General features: G+C 39.9%; 1 protein-coding gene across 1 annotated transcript; it reads right to left on the bottom strand.

Annotated features, from left to right (window-relative positions):
- Window positions 1-1,936: 1,936 nt before the first annotated feature.
- Window positions 1,937-17,195, bottom strand: LOC140226880 (uncharacterized). Its single transcript, XM_072307309.1, has 12 exons — window positions 17,106-17,195; window positions 15,691-15,799; window positions 14,504-14,674; window positions 12,189-12,296; window positions 11,268-11,467; window positions 10,192-10,247; window positions 9,605-9,740; window positions 8,766-8,881; window positions 7,298-7,464; window positions 6,461-6,749; window positions 3,768-4,234; window positions 1,937-3,266 (listed from the first exon to the last, which is right to left on the bottom strand). Exons 2-12 carry the CDS (start codon window positions 15,697-15,699, stop codon window positions 2,766-2,768), a joined length of 2,220 nt encoding a protein of 739 aa, XP_072163410.1. The 5' UTR covers window positions 15,700-15,799; window positions 17,106-17,195; the 3' UTR covers window positions 1,937-2,765.
- Window positions 17,196-17,496: the final 301 nt, after the last annotated feature.

Raw genomic sequence — 17,496 nt, 5'->3', positions numbered from 1 at the left:
CGGCGGTGCGCGTGTGCCGGTTCGTGGATTCAGCGACGATATGATGCCTCAAACCGATTTTGCTCAAATTTCGTGAGTAACTAGGAAACTTGTGAAGCTTTATGGACATAATCAAGCGAATTGCCGCAGTCCTTTCATTTTCGCGTTGCATTGCAAAAAAGCGTGGAGACTCCTTATAAGGGGTGCCCCGGGGGTTACTTATAAGGGGGACGGGGTTACTTATAAGGGGGACGGGTTACTTATAAGGAGGGGCCCCCCTTGTGAGTGGGTTTCCCGAACTGATTTATATGAATACATGGGACTAGGCTGAAATGAACGACAATCGTAAACATCGACAGAGAGAAGATCCATCAAGTCCAAAACACTTTTTTTGGGTCACAAATTCCCAGTATTCTTGTATAAAGCATACTAATCTACAATTCTGAATTTATGATGGAGTGCTTCCTGATATGTAACTTACCGTTTAGCTCAAATATACTTCAGAGAACGTCTATCTGCTATCGTCAGTAGTCAGGGCTGAGAACGTGTGGCAATGCACTACTATGGGATCGATTGCTCGTACGGTGTTGTTACGTTGCAGCTACTAGTACTGGGGCGATGAAGATTCTAGGATGAATGGGACTACCGACCGTCATCATCAGCTGCCACAACGTGCCGTAGTCTGTGAGGGTCAAAGAGAACCTCTTTGGTGATGGTAGAGTGCCACACACACGCACACGGCGAGGCACGAGTACTTCGAGGAAGAGGAGAAAAATGGATCTTCCGGGTATCTCTGAAGAGAGCCAATGTTATAATACATGTATCCGTAATGGGGATGTTTAGTACGACTTGTAAAAACAAGCATCAAGTCATTTCATCAATCTCCGTAATCTAAAAATATAATGTAGACACTATAAACAATATTATTGGGACGGTATCAGGCTAACCACCTTTTGAGACTTTTTATTATTTCTTTTGTTTGTTTGTTTTCCCAAGGGTGATCCGTGATGAAGCCACAAATTAAACGTTTTCATAATGCAGCATGCTTATAATGGTTGACTCTTCCTGCTCTACAAACCTTCTTTAACTGTTTGTAGAGGAGGCTACGTCTTGGTCATCAATTGCCGACAAATTAACTCGGTATGTAACTGGACTGCAAGATGTATGCTTATGGTTGCCATCTATTTTCTATGAACCATTGTTTCTATGCAAGACGATCTCAGCTACTGTCAAGTCTTGTAACAGACTTGTGCGCTCAAAGTTGATGTGATGAATGTCTGTGACAATAAGTGTAAGGTGAAGCAAAGAGGTATGTGTGATACGTGTACATACTACCTCGTTGGGCGACACCATCCAGAAGCTATAGAACTCATGAAACTTTCTTTGTCAGTGTAGCGCAGAAGTCTTGTCGGATTTGGCACGAGTTTTGTTTAAAATGCAAGTGTAACCTGAGCTAGATCTCTGTGTCAGTGTTTGAAATGTGTGTAAAGGAAGAAAGGGCTGCAAATCAATTTCAGTTCAAAAGAAAATGATTCAAAATTATTCCTAAACATGTTTATTCCTTGAATCCCGTGCTACATGACCAAATGAAGTGAAAAGGGACAAAGGCAAATAATCAGCCAGTGGTAATATAAAAATGAGTCACCAAAAGTAGCTGATATCATAGGAGGAGGATGTCTAAATGGGTATGTCAGCAAATCCTCATTTAATCTTGTGTAGGAGCATTTATAACTACACGTAATAGCAATGTTTGAGTTGTATTCTTTTCTATTTTTTTTTGCCTAAAGCATCATGTGGTTTGCTAGAAGTTCATAAAAACCAACTGTTGAAAACTTCTGCATTTCCTCCATAATCAAGCGAACATGACATCAATTAATGCATACACATAAAGTTTGGACAGCATAAAGTAGACATTACAAAGGCTCTGAGATCGAATTTGAACAACAAACATGCTGCACTTTTATTTGAATAGTTCTTGGTTTTCAAATAAAGCTAATGGTGGTGTAATTTTCACTCTTACAATGTCACGGTTAACCACTCGACTGAACTACACGAGTATGAAACTACATGTACTAAGTATTCAGTGGAGTAGACTAGCAGTAGCAGACGACAGAGCAAACTCATACGCATTATGAACTGTTAAGGACAAAAGATGGCGCTGTTCATTTTGCTGCAATGTGATGTGTGTTTGGTGGCTTCGTCGGTATTAACGCAGTCGGGACTAAAAGCTAGGACGTTTGTAGATCGTCTATTGAAATCAGACAGTTCATGACGAGATCTGAGTTCTTGAAGATAGCGACAGTTTATATTTACTTTACTTAAACTAAAATGTAGTCACGGCTACATCACCGATATGCTCTCAAGTGACTTGTAATGTGCAACTGTTGTAATGTGAGCTGCATCTAAATGCAGGCTGCAGATGCTGCTCTATGAAAAGGAGCTATCCAAATAGATCTCCTAGACACACTTTGCGTGCCTTGAACTGTCATTTTTAGGAACTGCCTTTCTATCTGGTGTAAGTTTCAATAAGGTGGACACTGTTCCCTTCACTTCATGATGAGACTCCATGTTAAGACCACGAAAAAGTGCTCTTAATCGGTGAGCAATAAAATTTTTCATCCTGGCGACTGTCGACTAATCGACTATACATGTGCAGAGTTTATATCAAACTCTCTTTTCGAGTCGTTACTGTAATTGCTTTCGTTATGATATCCATGCAGCTATCTAATGGATGCCTCTTTCTCTCTTAGACATGAGTGTAAAGCAAGGAGACGTGCAAGTATGTCTCAACTGTGTTTTCCTAGCCTGAGTATGGGTAGATTTTGCAAGTGCGAAACCAAATCTCGAGCCTTCAGTTCTCCTCCCTGCCGAGGTTGCTCCAGCAGGTGGTGATCTTTCGGAGATTTCCCATTTCCGGCGGGACTGATGGACGATACAGTTATGCACTCTCGCTTCGACAACATCTTCGCTTTCTTGTTGGTGTCCAACTGGAGATCACGCCCAGTGGGGCCAGGCGAGGTGGACGACGACAACGAGAAGTCGTTGTTTGGGTTGGCAGGGTCGTTGGACACCGTCGGTAATCTCGTCGTGTGCTTGATGACGTTGCTCTTGCGCTGTCGATTTCGCTCTTCGACTGATTTACTGCGGAGTCCGTTGGCCATGGCCACGGCCGTGATCGGTAGCACGGTGTTGTCGGTCGGCGTCGTCGGCGAAGCTTCGGCACCAGTGGGGATGATGCTGTCGAACTCGATGTCATCGCAGTACTCATGACATTGTGGTGACGCAATCTTTCTCATTATTTAGAAAGAAAATGACGAAGAGACAACATAAAAAATCAACATCAACATTCTTACCTTCTGAGTACCATCAGACAAATTAAACTGTCTTTATTTTCGTATACGAGATTTACGGAGAGCTGGGAAGAATTAATTTCAAGTGGAAATTTTGCAAGCATATTTTTAGATCAGCTGATCAAAACAAATTTCCAAAATCCTGTGTAATCTCTCTTAGAGCAGGTCTATTGCAAGCGTACGGGTTTACGACACAAATCTGAGTTGCATCTCCCACATGTAGCAGAGGGAGTGAAAGGTTTTGCTAATTTTTTTTTTTTTTGAACACTGAATCCGTTCTAAATAAGATAGTTAGCTTCTGTACTTTAAATATTTTTGTAAAAATCAACTGAAGTATGTAAACTCTGATGTTGTACTATGCGCATTGTTTTTCCTCTGGCTGTAATCCAATATTAAAGAGTCTTTTCAAAGGCATTAGATCATTGTATTGACTCTTACGTTGTCGAAAGTCGTTCCAGACGGCGTTTCATCGTGACGACGCCGCCTTATCGTGACATCTTTTATAGCGTTGGCATTGGCGTTGATATTGACGTTAGCACTGACTCTCCTTCCGACGTTGGAAATGACAACACCACCACCACCACCACCACTACCACCGTCGCCGTCGACGGGTTCGAGTGCTGCTGAGCGGGACGTGATGGGTTCGTACTTCTTCGACACGAGACAGTTTCCTCGCTCCTTCTCCACGCTAAACAAGCGCTCACCCTCCGGATTGGTCGCCAGAATGCGTCGGTAGAGATTGCGCATGCGCGTGCGCACGTTGTGCGCGTAGTTTGGGGATGTTGAGACGCACTCACGTGCCGCTAGTTTCTTCTTGAAAGAGGCGAGCTTCGCGCCATAGTACTTGTTGTGGTCGGGACCGTAGTTGTATCCCTTGACCATCGAACTCTCATTTCTATTTCCATCTATACGAGTGAGGAGAGTAAGGTGAAAAATACGGTGTAAATTCGTCTCCATGAAGTTCCTTGACCTTTTTCCTATCAATGTGTGTACTTGTAGAAAATGTCTTTTTCGATCTAGGCCTACCTAACTAAATCACAGCAACAGAATGAGTATGATGAAAATGCAAAAAAAGATAAAAATAATAATAACTAGAGATTGTAATTTGTCATCACTGACAAATTAAGGTGATCCGATTACTTTTTTAATCAATGATTCGAGTCGTGATAGTGCAAAGTCTCAGCTACAACATACTAAAATCTGAGAGAAATTCACCGAAGCATAAGTAAGATAGTGCTCGATAAAGAGAGTCATGTCAATTTTCACATCTAAACAATTCCCTCCCATAGAGATAACACGTCATAGCGAAAATAGAAAATATGACCTTTGACCCCACTTTGCACAGACAAGATGGCATCTGAGCAAAAAGTGGTTATTTTATGAAATGATCCCTGTAACATGGTCTTTACGTGTGCAAAATATGGGAAAGATAGGACATGTATTCACCAAGATACAGGATGAAACATCTATGACCTTTGACCCTAATTTACATACCCAAGATGGCGTCTGATCAAGTCGTTGTTATTTTATGAAATAATGTTCGTGACATGAACTAAACATGTGCAAAATATGGTGGTGATAGGGTATGTTTTTCTTGAGTTATTGCACATAACGTTGCAAAAAGAAAGAAATATTTCAATACATCGAAGATAAACTTTAAATTCAAGTAACTTTTTTGACGTGATCCCGACATCGTATGAAAAAACGAAGGGCACACTTACGACAGCCCAAAGTCTCAGCTACAGCATATTAAAATCTGGGAAAAATTCACCGAAGCATAAGTGAGCTAGTGCTCGATAAAGATAGTCATGTCAATTTTCACTTCCAGAAAAACTGCTCTCCCATAGAGATAACACGTAAACTGGTCAAATTTTACAAGGATACTTTCAATCCATTTTTACGAGGTGATGACGTCATCCAATCAAAATCTTGTAATTATAAATATGAAAGAACATTAAATAAGCTACAACATACTGAAAGTTAGGTGAAACTCGGCAAAGGATAAGTGAGCTACGCTCGAGTGAACTTAAATTTTGATGACGTCATTTTGAAAATTTACTTTTTTTACTTTTTTAAGAAATTTGATATCTTTTAATCATTTTTTCAGTATCGCCAACCCATGAAATGATATGTACAACTCATCAGCTTTCAAAATATGTAAAGAAAAGGGGGGGTCACCGTCCATCCTGACGAGTAAAATCGGATTTAAATTTGGCGCTTTTTTGGCATTGTTGCACTGTATATCGCCATTGACGCGCGCGCGGAATTTCAACTTTGACGGGCCCGTGTGACGTCATATTGAGTCGGATTGACTTGAAACTTGGTAGAAACATTCTTTGACATTTCAGACATCCGATACGTGTGAAAAGACGGGAAATTTCTATTGCATATGAGCTGTGCGTGCGTATATGCGCGCGCGCGTACGCGTCCGTCGATTTTTTCTGAAATACTCCAAATGACCTGAAACGTGTGCAAAACAATTTTGAGCTCGATTGGAGCATGTTAAAATTTCAACGCGCGCGTACGCGCTCGTTTACTATGAACGTGACTAAATTTTATGAAATATATCAATAGAGCTTGACTTGAACTATATGATATGTAAATTTCATTGAGAAAATCCATTCCATTAATGAGATACGAATGTGAACGTGTTTTCAGATAATGACGTCATAGTGACGTCATGGTTGACTGATCACAGTGATACATTAGATCTGTCGTCCTTATGACGTGATACATATATGGTATCAGTTTAGAAGTGATAGGTGAATGACTTTTAGAGTTAACCGCTGCACAACATTTGAGGAGAAAGAAATAAAGAAGAAGAAGAAGAAGAAAGAATCCGTACAGATACAATAGGTGATCCGAGAGGATACTCGGATCACCTAATTAATGTTGAACCCTCTCAGGACCACGAGTTCAGAATACCAACGGCAACTAACAAAGTAGAGTTTTAATTGATAATGATAGAATTGCAGTTGTTCAATTCAATGATGTAATCTTCTCCAGTTAGGCTTAGACTGATTGTTTGTGTGCATTTAACATGCCATAATTATTATGTAGGCATTTTTGTTTATAGTTTTACAATTATTGGCTTTGTTGTTGTTGCTGTTGTTTTTCACATGAGGTGTTACCTTTATGAATATTCAGCTCCCTCTTGATGATTCGTCCGTCTGCGAGTAGTATTGGCGTTTTAGTCGGTGATCTCGATTGATCCTTATCTTCATCTCGATTCCGTTCCCGCTCCCGATCTCGATCCTGATTTTGATCCCGATCCCGATCCCGATCCCGATCCAGCGAGTCGGGATCCTCCGTTCCCGGCAGTCCGGCACTCCGCGCTTCGGCTGTCTTGATGATGGCGCGCCGATCCTGACGCTGCCTGCCGTACGCACTCTCCGTGACGGTCATGAAGCGGACAAACGACTGAATGGCAACAGAAAAAGGAGATGATAAGACGTCACCTCAGAAAAGAGGTTACTCTCGTCATAGGTATACCTACAATGTTAGTCGTCTACTTCTTTTACTGAACTCATTTGCATATTTGCATAAATTTTTCACCATGTACAGTTACTAGGATAGCCGTTAGAGGAGAATTCCGGACAAGTCAAAGTGAGTCTAAAAAGACAGAGTACTATCTTACAAACACAACGGAGGAAATTCAAACAAATTCGGATCAAAACTTTGATAGTAGTAAAGTTATGAAATTGTGGTGTTTCGCTCGTCTTCTTGAAAACAATTCTTGAACATTCAATATGAAGTTGCAATGAGTTGCTGATGTCTCACAACTTACCCCATAGTTTGTATATGAAATTCGTCATGATACATTATAATGTGTGCGTCCGGGGTGTGTGTGTGTGTGGGTGGGGGGGGGGGGGGGGATAATGCTGCTAGTTTGGAAACTAGGAGGATGAGAATTCCTGAATCCAAAAAGAAGAGGAGAAGAATGAAACCGTGCTCAAAGAAAGACTTACCTTCTTCTTAGCAAAGGTAGGGTCTTTTTCGAACATGGACACCGCACTATCATGCCACGCATTACATAATGGCTCCTGCCGCATCCACGGGTGTTGGATGATCTCGTTCACACGCATGCGTAAGAGCGGTCGGTGACGTAACAGTCTCTTGATGAGGTGAACGCACTCTGGAAAATCAATACATATTAATCATTATTATTATCATCATCAGTGACACCACAATATTATGTTTGTAGTTGATAGTTTGTGGCACTTTGACACGGATATTAATACACGCTGTAATTTAATGTCATATTATAGTAACACTATACAAAATGATGGGCCTGCTCTTATTGTCAGTATCTTCCGAGAACACAATATCCATGCTCTCATTATTTCATATTAAAAGTAGTAATATCAATTTTTTCCGATCATCGTAGCACACAATCATATCAATGTTGTTTCGTGATAAATAATGTCAGATCTACTAGTATACCACATACGTTTATCAAAGGATAGGAGCTTTCATTTGACCTTCATTTTAGTCATTGCATCTCTTGAGAATTTTAGACTGTGTAAGGACAGATTGTTTTTTCAAATCACTTCGAACAGTAGCTTTGTAGCAAACTGAGGCACTCCTGACCAGGGTACGGTCTTTATGATGATTTTTTGTTTTTTGTTTTGTTTTGTTTGTTTGTTTGTTTGTTTGTTTGTGTGTTTTTTTTTTGTAACAAACAGTATACCTAACAATGGTCAGAACGTTTAATTCAGCGATCGACATCATTGATTGGCTTATTGAAACAAAGGGACTGCATTAGATTCTCTCGTCAAACTTCTCGTTTTGCGTGAGTAGTATACAGAAAATCAGTTTGTGATGTGATTTTATCTCAAATTAGGTCATAAACTTTTGATGTACGCAGAGTTCAAGACGGGTTATGTATTGGAATGATCACAGAGGCATATACAACCGTTGACACAGTTTATATCCTACGGCTGAATCCATAACTTTAACAGTATGAGGATAGGGACTTTGGACTGTGCGTGTGTAAAATGCTTTGTGGTTTTTGTGCCAATCAGCATTCAGTGGAAACACAGGGTTAACAGTTTCTGGACCATGCAGGGACTATGGATAGCGTGTGTGCAACACTATAGGATTTTCTCTCGCAATTGGCACACAAAATAATTAAGCACAAAAAGGGTTAAGCATCCCTCTTTCTACATAATATTCGCAGTGATCAAATTGAAACTCCCGGGCCCCGTTTTATCAAAGGAATCGATTGTAAATTCCCTTACCACATAAGCTGCCATTGTCTTATGATAAACATCAAATACAATCACTTACCCCTTCATAAAACGAGTCCCTAGGACTCGTTGTGCTCGATGGCAATCATAACATTACTAATTATTGGCATGCGTCGTTTGAACGGGCATATTCTTTTGACACTAATTTCATATCCCTCGATTTAAGGAGGGTCATCTGTTTTTATACCTTTTGAGACCCACGTCTGGAATTTGAGTTTCTTTTTTGTCTGATCCAAGAGTGTGTGAAGACTCTGGTCGTTGTATGGCAGCCGTCCATTCACCATGGCGTATAGGATGATGCCACTGACGTGGTAGAAAGTAAACGTGAAGAGAGATAGAGAGAGAAAGAAAAAAAAATGTTGGAGCTTCACAATTTCCTGGATCGATGTATACAGCACTGTTAATAGGAGAAGGGAAAACTATTGGTTCGTCCTTTATGTTTCTAGTTCTCAACCTTCTCTTTCTCCTTACATCTCATCCTCCCCTCTTTTTCTCATTCTTATTTCCGTTCATCATCTTCTTTATCACCACCATCGCAATCATCATCATCACCACTATCATTATTCTTGTTGACATTTCTTCCCCTCCCTATCCTACTACTACTTCTACTATTACTACTACTACTACTCCTACTACTACTGCTTATACTCTACTACTACTACTACTACTACTACTACTGTTACTACTACTACTACTACTACTACTACTACCACCACCACCACTACTACTACATGTACTACTACTACTACTACTACTACTACTACTACTACTACTACCACTACCACCACTACTACTACTACTACTACTACTACTACTACTACTACTACTACCACCACTACCACTACTACTACAGTGATACCTCTTCATCATCACCATCAACATCATTATCTTCTTCTCCTCCTCCTCCCCTCCCCTACCCCTCCTCCTCCTCCTTCTTCTTCTTCCCCTGTGTCCTCTCCCACTTTTTGTATTCTGATCTACAATTTTGTGTCGGAACAGTATTTTATAGGACTGCGAAAGACTTACAGACTCCAGATATCAGCGAGCTTGCCGTCGTAGTTCCTGCCTGCCAGGATCTCGGGGGCCGCGTAGGCGTACGAGCCGCAGAACGTCGACAACATGTTGCAGCGGTTCGACGGGAAGCGACAGGCGAATCCGAAATCTGCTCGCGATGATGAGCAACAGTGATGGGTAAGACAGACAGTGCAGACAGACAGACAGACATATAGAAAGATAAAGAGATAGATAGATAGATAGATAGATAGATAGATAGATAGATAAGAGAGGGACAGGAGTGAAGTGGTTATCGGATGTAGGCTATACGTCATTATCTCGAGGGTTACAGGCAGAATTTGTTTGATCAAAACCGATAATTGGGATAATAATGATAAAATTGAAGACAATAAAAAAATGAACCAATATTTAGGAAATGTATTCTTTCCCTCCAAACTCACTTATACAATTATGGAATAAGTTTGAGACGAGTTTACAGAGTATCGCTATTCTCTTAATACACATGCTGAAAGTTATATTTAGATGAAAAAGCAGGGGGTCCTCTGAAATGAGGGAATTTACCCTTAAAAGACAATTATTATACGACAAGTTTTGCTCACCTGATATCTTGACATTCCACGACTCGTCGAGAAGTATGTTTTCGCATTTCAGATCTCTGAAAAAAGACCCAAACAAACCAAGAATATCTGCAGTGTAAAGTAGCTAAGAGCTGCATCAAAAAGTGAGAAAGCGTTCGACGTTCACATTACGAACACCGTAACTATGAATAGCCTACAAATTGACAGTGATGCCATTCAAATGCTGAGTCTCTCTACAGCTACATGTAGCTTTTTAATAGATTGTGGTCCATTCTTTCGATTAAGGGCTGACAGATGATATGCACATCATTTAATACTCCCTAAACAGGACTAGAGTGGACTGGGACCCAGTTATATGTACCATATTCGTCAGGCGTCTCCCATCACTGTAAACATTGCAACTAGTCCATGATATTAAGGTATTGGCACTGGTCACACAAACAGACAAACAAAACAACAACAAATCAAGAAAACACACAGACATAACAATAAAACTGCGATTGGATGCGACAGCAGTAGGAACAACAACAGCAACAAATTGAAGATGATTCAATATTGTCCTTGAGCTGAAGTTAGGGCGACAACAGTGTATCTTGGCAATGTGCTATCTACCGTAGACGAGAAATGACTATAGCGTACAACGTACAATGTACATCACTGTCTATTGGTCATAACGCAGAAAAAAAAATGTGCACACAGCCTAAAACAGCACTTATCTGTGCGAGACAACCAGCAAATCGTTAAAGAGTCATCGTCAATTCCCTACGAAGCACTTCTTTATCTTCAGTTGCTATCTTCAGCTGATGCACACTCTAATATGTATATAATCTTTATTTTTAAAAATACAATTATGCTTTCTTCATTTTTTACTCGTTATCACATGTATTTTGTTAATTTACGTTTTTGGAATTATAGGGTATTCATCCCGTAAAAATTGACCCTCCTTTGTAAGTCATAATCCAAGCCCCAATGTTTCATCTCTTGGTACTAGCAGACAATGAGGTGACAGCTTCTATCGCAATGGTATCATCCCTCTTCCTTCCTTTTAAAGGAGCACGTACAGTTATAGGATTGAGAAAGCGGAGACGCCCCAGTACCTGTGAACGACATTCAGACCGTGGCAATACGTCACACCAGCCATGATTTGCCGAAAGAGCTGCCTCGCTTTCTCTTCGTCCACGGCTAGCCCCGTCTCCAGGACGCTGTCGTTGATGTAGGACAGGATGTCACCGTTGGCGGCGTACTCCAACACCAGATAGATGCCGAATTCACTCCGGAAGAACTCGTATAGCTGGATCTGTCAATTATCGTGTCATATCATATCAATGTCGTGGTACATTGTATTATTATTTCCTTGTTTCGTTCTTCCTCCATCTCTCTCCTTTTACACACAACTGCAATATTATACTTTTGATTGTTTCTTTGATGTTCGAGGAAGAAGAAAAGCAAATCAGGTAGCAATCAGACACTTCATTATTAATTTGTCTATCAAAACCGATTCCAACGATAGAATGCTTAATATAAATGAACACACACACACACACACACACACACACATACACACACACACACACATATATATATATATATATATATATATATATGTATGTATGTATTTTATAGTAGAGTTTTCGCAAAGGTTATACAGAAGTTTTTTAATGTTATCATATTTTTATTTCTAGTGTAAGAAAGAGTTCGTGTGTGGCCGACATGAGAGAGAGAGAGTTCTGAATAACAAAAAAATTACCCCCTACCCCCCCCCCCCCCCCAAAAAAAAAAATCAAATCAAACAAATGCGTTGTAGTCCTTATTCATACTGCTCTTAGACAGCTTCAATACTCGATATTAATTTCAAAAGGGGAAACCTAACTTTATTTGTATAGCTCGAAAATACATCATAAGTAAATTTTATCAACGCATGTGTCGGTCTCAAGGGATCTGTGGGTGTTGTTTTTTTTCCTCGAGTGTGTATGTTTTATCTTCTTTTAACTTTCTCTATGTTCGGTGCTTCCACTAACCAAGTTGGCGTGTCTGTAGGTAAGCTTCATGGCGTCAATTTCACGTGGCAAAAACTTTTTCAGGTATTCTGACGGCGCGTCACGTTTTGAGATGATCTTAATGGCTACCTGCATTGTTGCAGACACACAGAAGAAGAAAAGAAACAAACCAAATACATTGACATCCATACGAAGATATAAGGAAGCTTTAGATTTTCGCGACGCGGACGTTCAAAGGAAAAAAAAAAAAACCCTGTTCTGATCATGCGCAAAATCGATTATCAAATATTGATCTATTTTGAACATAGCTCGCTTCCTCTGAGTTTTCACTGCGCGTATTGAACTCTTTTTTTTTTTCACTTCCGCTAAATTCACGACGCAGAGAGCTACTTGACGCACCGATCAGATTATGGGGCGCCATTTTATTCATTTATTTGTTTTTTTTTATTACAGGTTGCGTCCTCGCGTAATACACGACGCATGCAGAGAGAGAGAGAGAGAGAGAGAGAGAGAGAGGATAAAGTCCAATACAATCGTCGTCTCAAACGTCCGCGTCGCGAATCTAAAGCTTCCTATAATTATAAAAGACGAGCGTTCCTTCAAATCTCTCTGACGAATCCATCCACATAAGTCAGTATGACGCATTATTTGTGCTTTATACTGGGTCTATGTGCGGGGCTATACTGCCCTACTTTGGCAAAAGGAAGCAAGTGACAAAAGAGACATTTCTCGTAAAAGAGCAAAATGCGTCTGTCATTTACACTGACGTCAATGGACTATCATGATGTCTTATCTAACATAATTATCTCTTAGTAGGATGAGTGTTTCTGCATGAAATTTGGCCTGGAAGAAGAGCTCATTATGTGAATTATGAAAACATCAATAACTCAAATTCGGATGGTATGTCACTTGCTTCCTTTTGCCAAAGTAGGGCAGTATAGGTCCTATACTTTAGTTTTAAGCCAAATGAGATGAGGGTGATGGGGATTTACCATATAACGTAACGGAAAGATGACATCAGCAAGAAATTTTTGTCATTGTTATTACCACATTATTGTTACCATTATCATTGCGATTACTACAATTTGACGAATTAAGTTATTAGGCATATATAACTTTGTATCACCTCTCAAGCATCGCATCATAAAAAGTTCCAAGGAGAATCACCACTGCGTTATCAAAAACAAAGCAAAATGAAATCAACAAAACAAAACCACGAATATCGTTGCCAATGAAATTAGATATCGGTGCGGTCTTTATCGAGCGACAATGACGTAGAACATTCCAGAACATATTATGAATACATAATACTGGCTGTGGCATAGTGGATAAGACTCCCGACTCCTAATCGGAGGACCCGAGTTCGATTCCCGCCCAGTGCTTACGTCCTTGGACAAGATGCTTTTACCCACAATGTCCCTCTTGACCCAGGTGTATAAATGGGTACCTGGCAACGCTGGGGTAATGATAATGGCAGGGCCCTGTGGTAGAGCAGTATCAACACTGAAGAGGCTACCCTGGATAAATAAGACCTTATTATTATTTTTTTTAAGTTTTTTTTTCATGTTTTATTGAAAAATTATACAGAATCACACTATTTACAACAATTAACTTGATAAGAATAACACAATCACTGAACAATGTAGAGGAATTGTAAAAAAGAACAAAAAAAAAAAAGCAGAACATTAGGTTACCATATACAAATCAGATCTTGTTCAAGAGCGATATTCCGAAATGGGGAAGGAGAATAAAACAAACAAACACGCAAACAAACTAATGAGTGACCAATTAACAGTTTCATCCTCCCTTCCAACTGGAAAAAGTGCGTGCAATGCAGAGACTGGAACAAGCCAAAACAGGGGCGAGAAGATCTACATTACCCAAACATAACTTGAACTTCCACAACAACTACACCTCCCCCCCCCCCCACACACACCCCACACATCCTTGTCTCAGCACATATACACTCACGCCCCACACACAAACCCTTAAATGTAGATGTAGATCACCCCACCACCCGACCTGGCCCAATCCAGCCTCAATGTACTCTGTAAGATGTCCTGCAAACCCTACATCCGATGGTAAAGTTTAAAAACAATCATTATCAATTCACGGGAGGTCAGGTTATTCTTTCACCACACACACACACACACACACACACACACACACACACACACACACACACACACACACACACACACACACACACACACACACACACATATATATATATATATATATATACACAAAAACAAACAAATAAAGAAACAATACAATTCTAAACAAAAAGATATTAAGGACCGAACGTGTAAGAATATATAGAATCTAAAGATTACCATGTTGTGTCCTTTGGCGCTGAGGTCGTCCTGCAGTTTTGGGTTTCGGTTCATCTTCCGCTCCATGACGCGGGCTAACTTGACCTTCGCGTAGGTCCCCGAGCCCAACGTCTTGTCGGAAAGGATGTAGCCGTGTCGCCGGCAGTCTGCAGCTTCAATGGTGGTGTGGTCCTTTAACGAAGTCGGGAAAGACGTGTATCTTTCTCATGCATTTCATCCTACGTCATGAGTTTTCTTGAAACCATTCAACTATTCTACAAAAATAAATGTTTTGCAAGTCTATTGTCAAAATAGTTGAATGTTTTCATGAAGCCCGTATACAAAAAGAAATGTTCTGTAAGTCTATATTGTCAAGATAGAGTTGAATGTTTTCATGAAACCATTCAACTATTCTACAAAAAAAAGACATTATTACAAGTCTATTGTCAAGATATAGTTGATAAAATCTATCTCAAATGGATCACGGATCGAATGAATACTCGGTAGATAAGAGAACCAAATGAATGTTAACAAACTTATCATGGTGCTTGATGCACCATTAAGTCTCCTCAATACGTTGCTGAAGAAAGAGCCCGATCTTTGTGGGGGTTAGCCATTTTGATGGCGTCAGTTCTAGTAGATATCATATCAACAACATGATAAAAATCCAAAGAGAAAATCTCTGTCTATAACTGCGCGGTCGCATATTGAAGGTCATTTATTTGTGCCGCAGTCAAGTTTAGTATAGGTCCTTAACCATCTTCAAAACAGGTCATTACCGAGATCAGAACAACCATCATTATGATTGTCAACAGTATTGAACAAAACTCAAGAATGAAAATCTTGACATTTTATGTTTTGTTGATGTTAATGTTAGTATGTGTATATATAAATAAAACATTTCAGTCTGCGGACTAAGGTTTCTTTTATCCTGCGAAATAAGCAGAATTGTATTGAATCTAATTGAAACGCGTTGAAATTTAAATGCACCTGTGCAAAAATCTCATTAATTGAATCATAGTGTAAAAAAAAAATGCGATTGCTAATATTTTCCACAACACAAACACAGTGCCATCATCATAAGTGTGGTCGATAAATTTGAAGAAGAGAAGTTTGGTGAAATTTGGAAACACCCCTTCCATTTGAACTGAAACATTCATCTCTCTGAAATTGTAATGAGTGCATGATATTTTCCCGGTACAACTTACGGTTGCCATGTCGCAGGAGAGAGAGCGTGTTTCCAGTTACGTTCTACCCTTTCCTTCAGGGTTTTTCGTTGAGTCAATGAGCTGTAGACATTTTATGCCAGATTCTCTCCTGATGCATTCTGGGGGGGGGGGGGGGAAGGAGGATGGGGAGGGGATAGGTGCAGGAGGGAGAGAGAGAGAGAGAGAGAGAGAGAGAGGAGAGGAGAGAACTTAAATTAACAAGAATTGTTACGACGTTGCCATCCTCTTTATTTAGAAACCTGTTGTAATAATGATAAAAGTAATGATAGTTATATAGTTTATCGGGCTGCTTACTGAAAGGCAAGTGAAAACACACACTTCTCATGTTTCCATCATTCAAAATGACAACAGTATTTGCTTGTTTTGTTAATCATTATAATCTAGAGAGCATCCATAACGCAGCCTACTCCTACATAACCCCGGACATACTACTTCATTTCGTTTCGATGCAACGGTTCCTTTAAAGTTTGACGATTATTACATTTATCTGAGTAGACATGGTAAACATCAGGGACGTGATAGAAATGACAATCAAATAAAGGAGCGTCTCATATCACGTATCGACCCCGCGCTTGTCCGAAAAAGTGCAATGACTTGAAAGAGATGGGGAAAAAAGGGTCTCATAATCGAGTTTTACCACGGAGCACCGAGACAGATTGGTAACTAACAGGGTGACATTATTAGTCGTGAACTCATGGGTCGAATACTTGAAAGTTGTGATTCGGTCATCCAAATTAATTTATATAATGCAATTTCCATCTACGTTTAATTACATCACTAGTTCTATCGGGCATTCGACGTTTCAAGAAAAGACAGCAAAAAAAAAAAAAAATCATAACGAGCTGTGATTACGACATTCATAATGCCTGTTCGACCTTGCTTCCTATATACTACCTTTATTATCCTATATTCAGTGATCCTAAACAGTTCTGAGACGGCATGCAGTAGAAACTCTGATGTATACATTTATCCATGATTATGACATGAGTCCATAACACGAAGCACTCAACGAACTACATTTATAAATGCATATACACTCATGCTTTTCCCAGCTAGTGACTTGAAACTTTTTGATTCAGCAGTGGGATCTTCAACATTGACACTTGCAGTTGGTAACTAAAGATTTGTCTGTGGACAGTGTCCAAGTGCTGTGTAACATGATTTAAAAAAAAAAAGTCTTTAAAGTGTACTCTGTATGTGCTGAAAACTTGCTGTCAACGCCTTCAAAACTCCATGCCTGAAACAGAAGCATCCTTCAACTAGCGTATAATGGGAGGGGGGGGGGGGGGCAAGTTGAACAAATTTGCAATGACACTCTAAACATACTAAACATTGAATCATCATTACTTGGCACGATGTTAAGCAATGAACTGTACTATTTTATATTTACTTACCAGTATAATCAGCTCCGGGATGCTTAACTTCGTCAATACCACTTATTTTCCCGTGTTATACCAGTCATACGATTAATACGGAATTTATTGTTTGTTACATGCATGTTGTTTACCTTTTATCCTAAATGCCATGAATCAAAACGTAATGTCTGAGTCAAATACACCGCTGATATTGTTTTGTTGTGCCTCATACTCTCGTATATGTTGTTGTGCAGTGACGTCAGAATCCATGGGTATTACGTCATTGAAACACTGGTTAGTTACCACGCGTACGCGCCCAACGCGTATCGGTGAAGCGCGCTCTGAAGTGGGACTTCCCCACTAATATCAACCACGTGATATCAACAATAATTCTGTTTACTAGTATTCTAATGTGCAGTACAGTGTAGTA

This window comes from Diadema setosum, chromosome 4 (genome assembly GCF_964275005.1).
Source record: "Diadema setosum chromosome 4, eeDiaSeto1, whole genome shotgun sequence".
Taxonomy (NCBI): Eukaryota; Metazoa; Echinodermata; class Echinoidea; order Diadematoida; family Diadematidae; genus Diadema; species Diadema setosum.
Note: the sequence above shows the minus strand (reverse complement) of the source record. Positions and strands in the feature narration are given on the sequence as shown.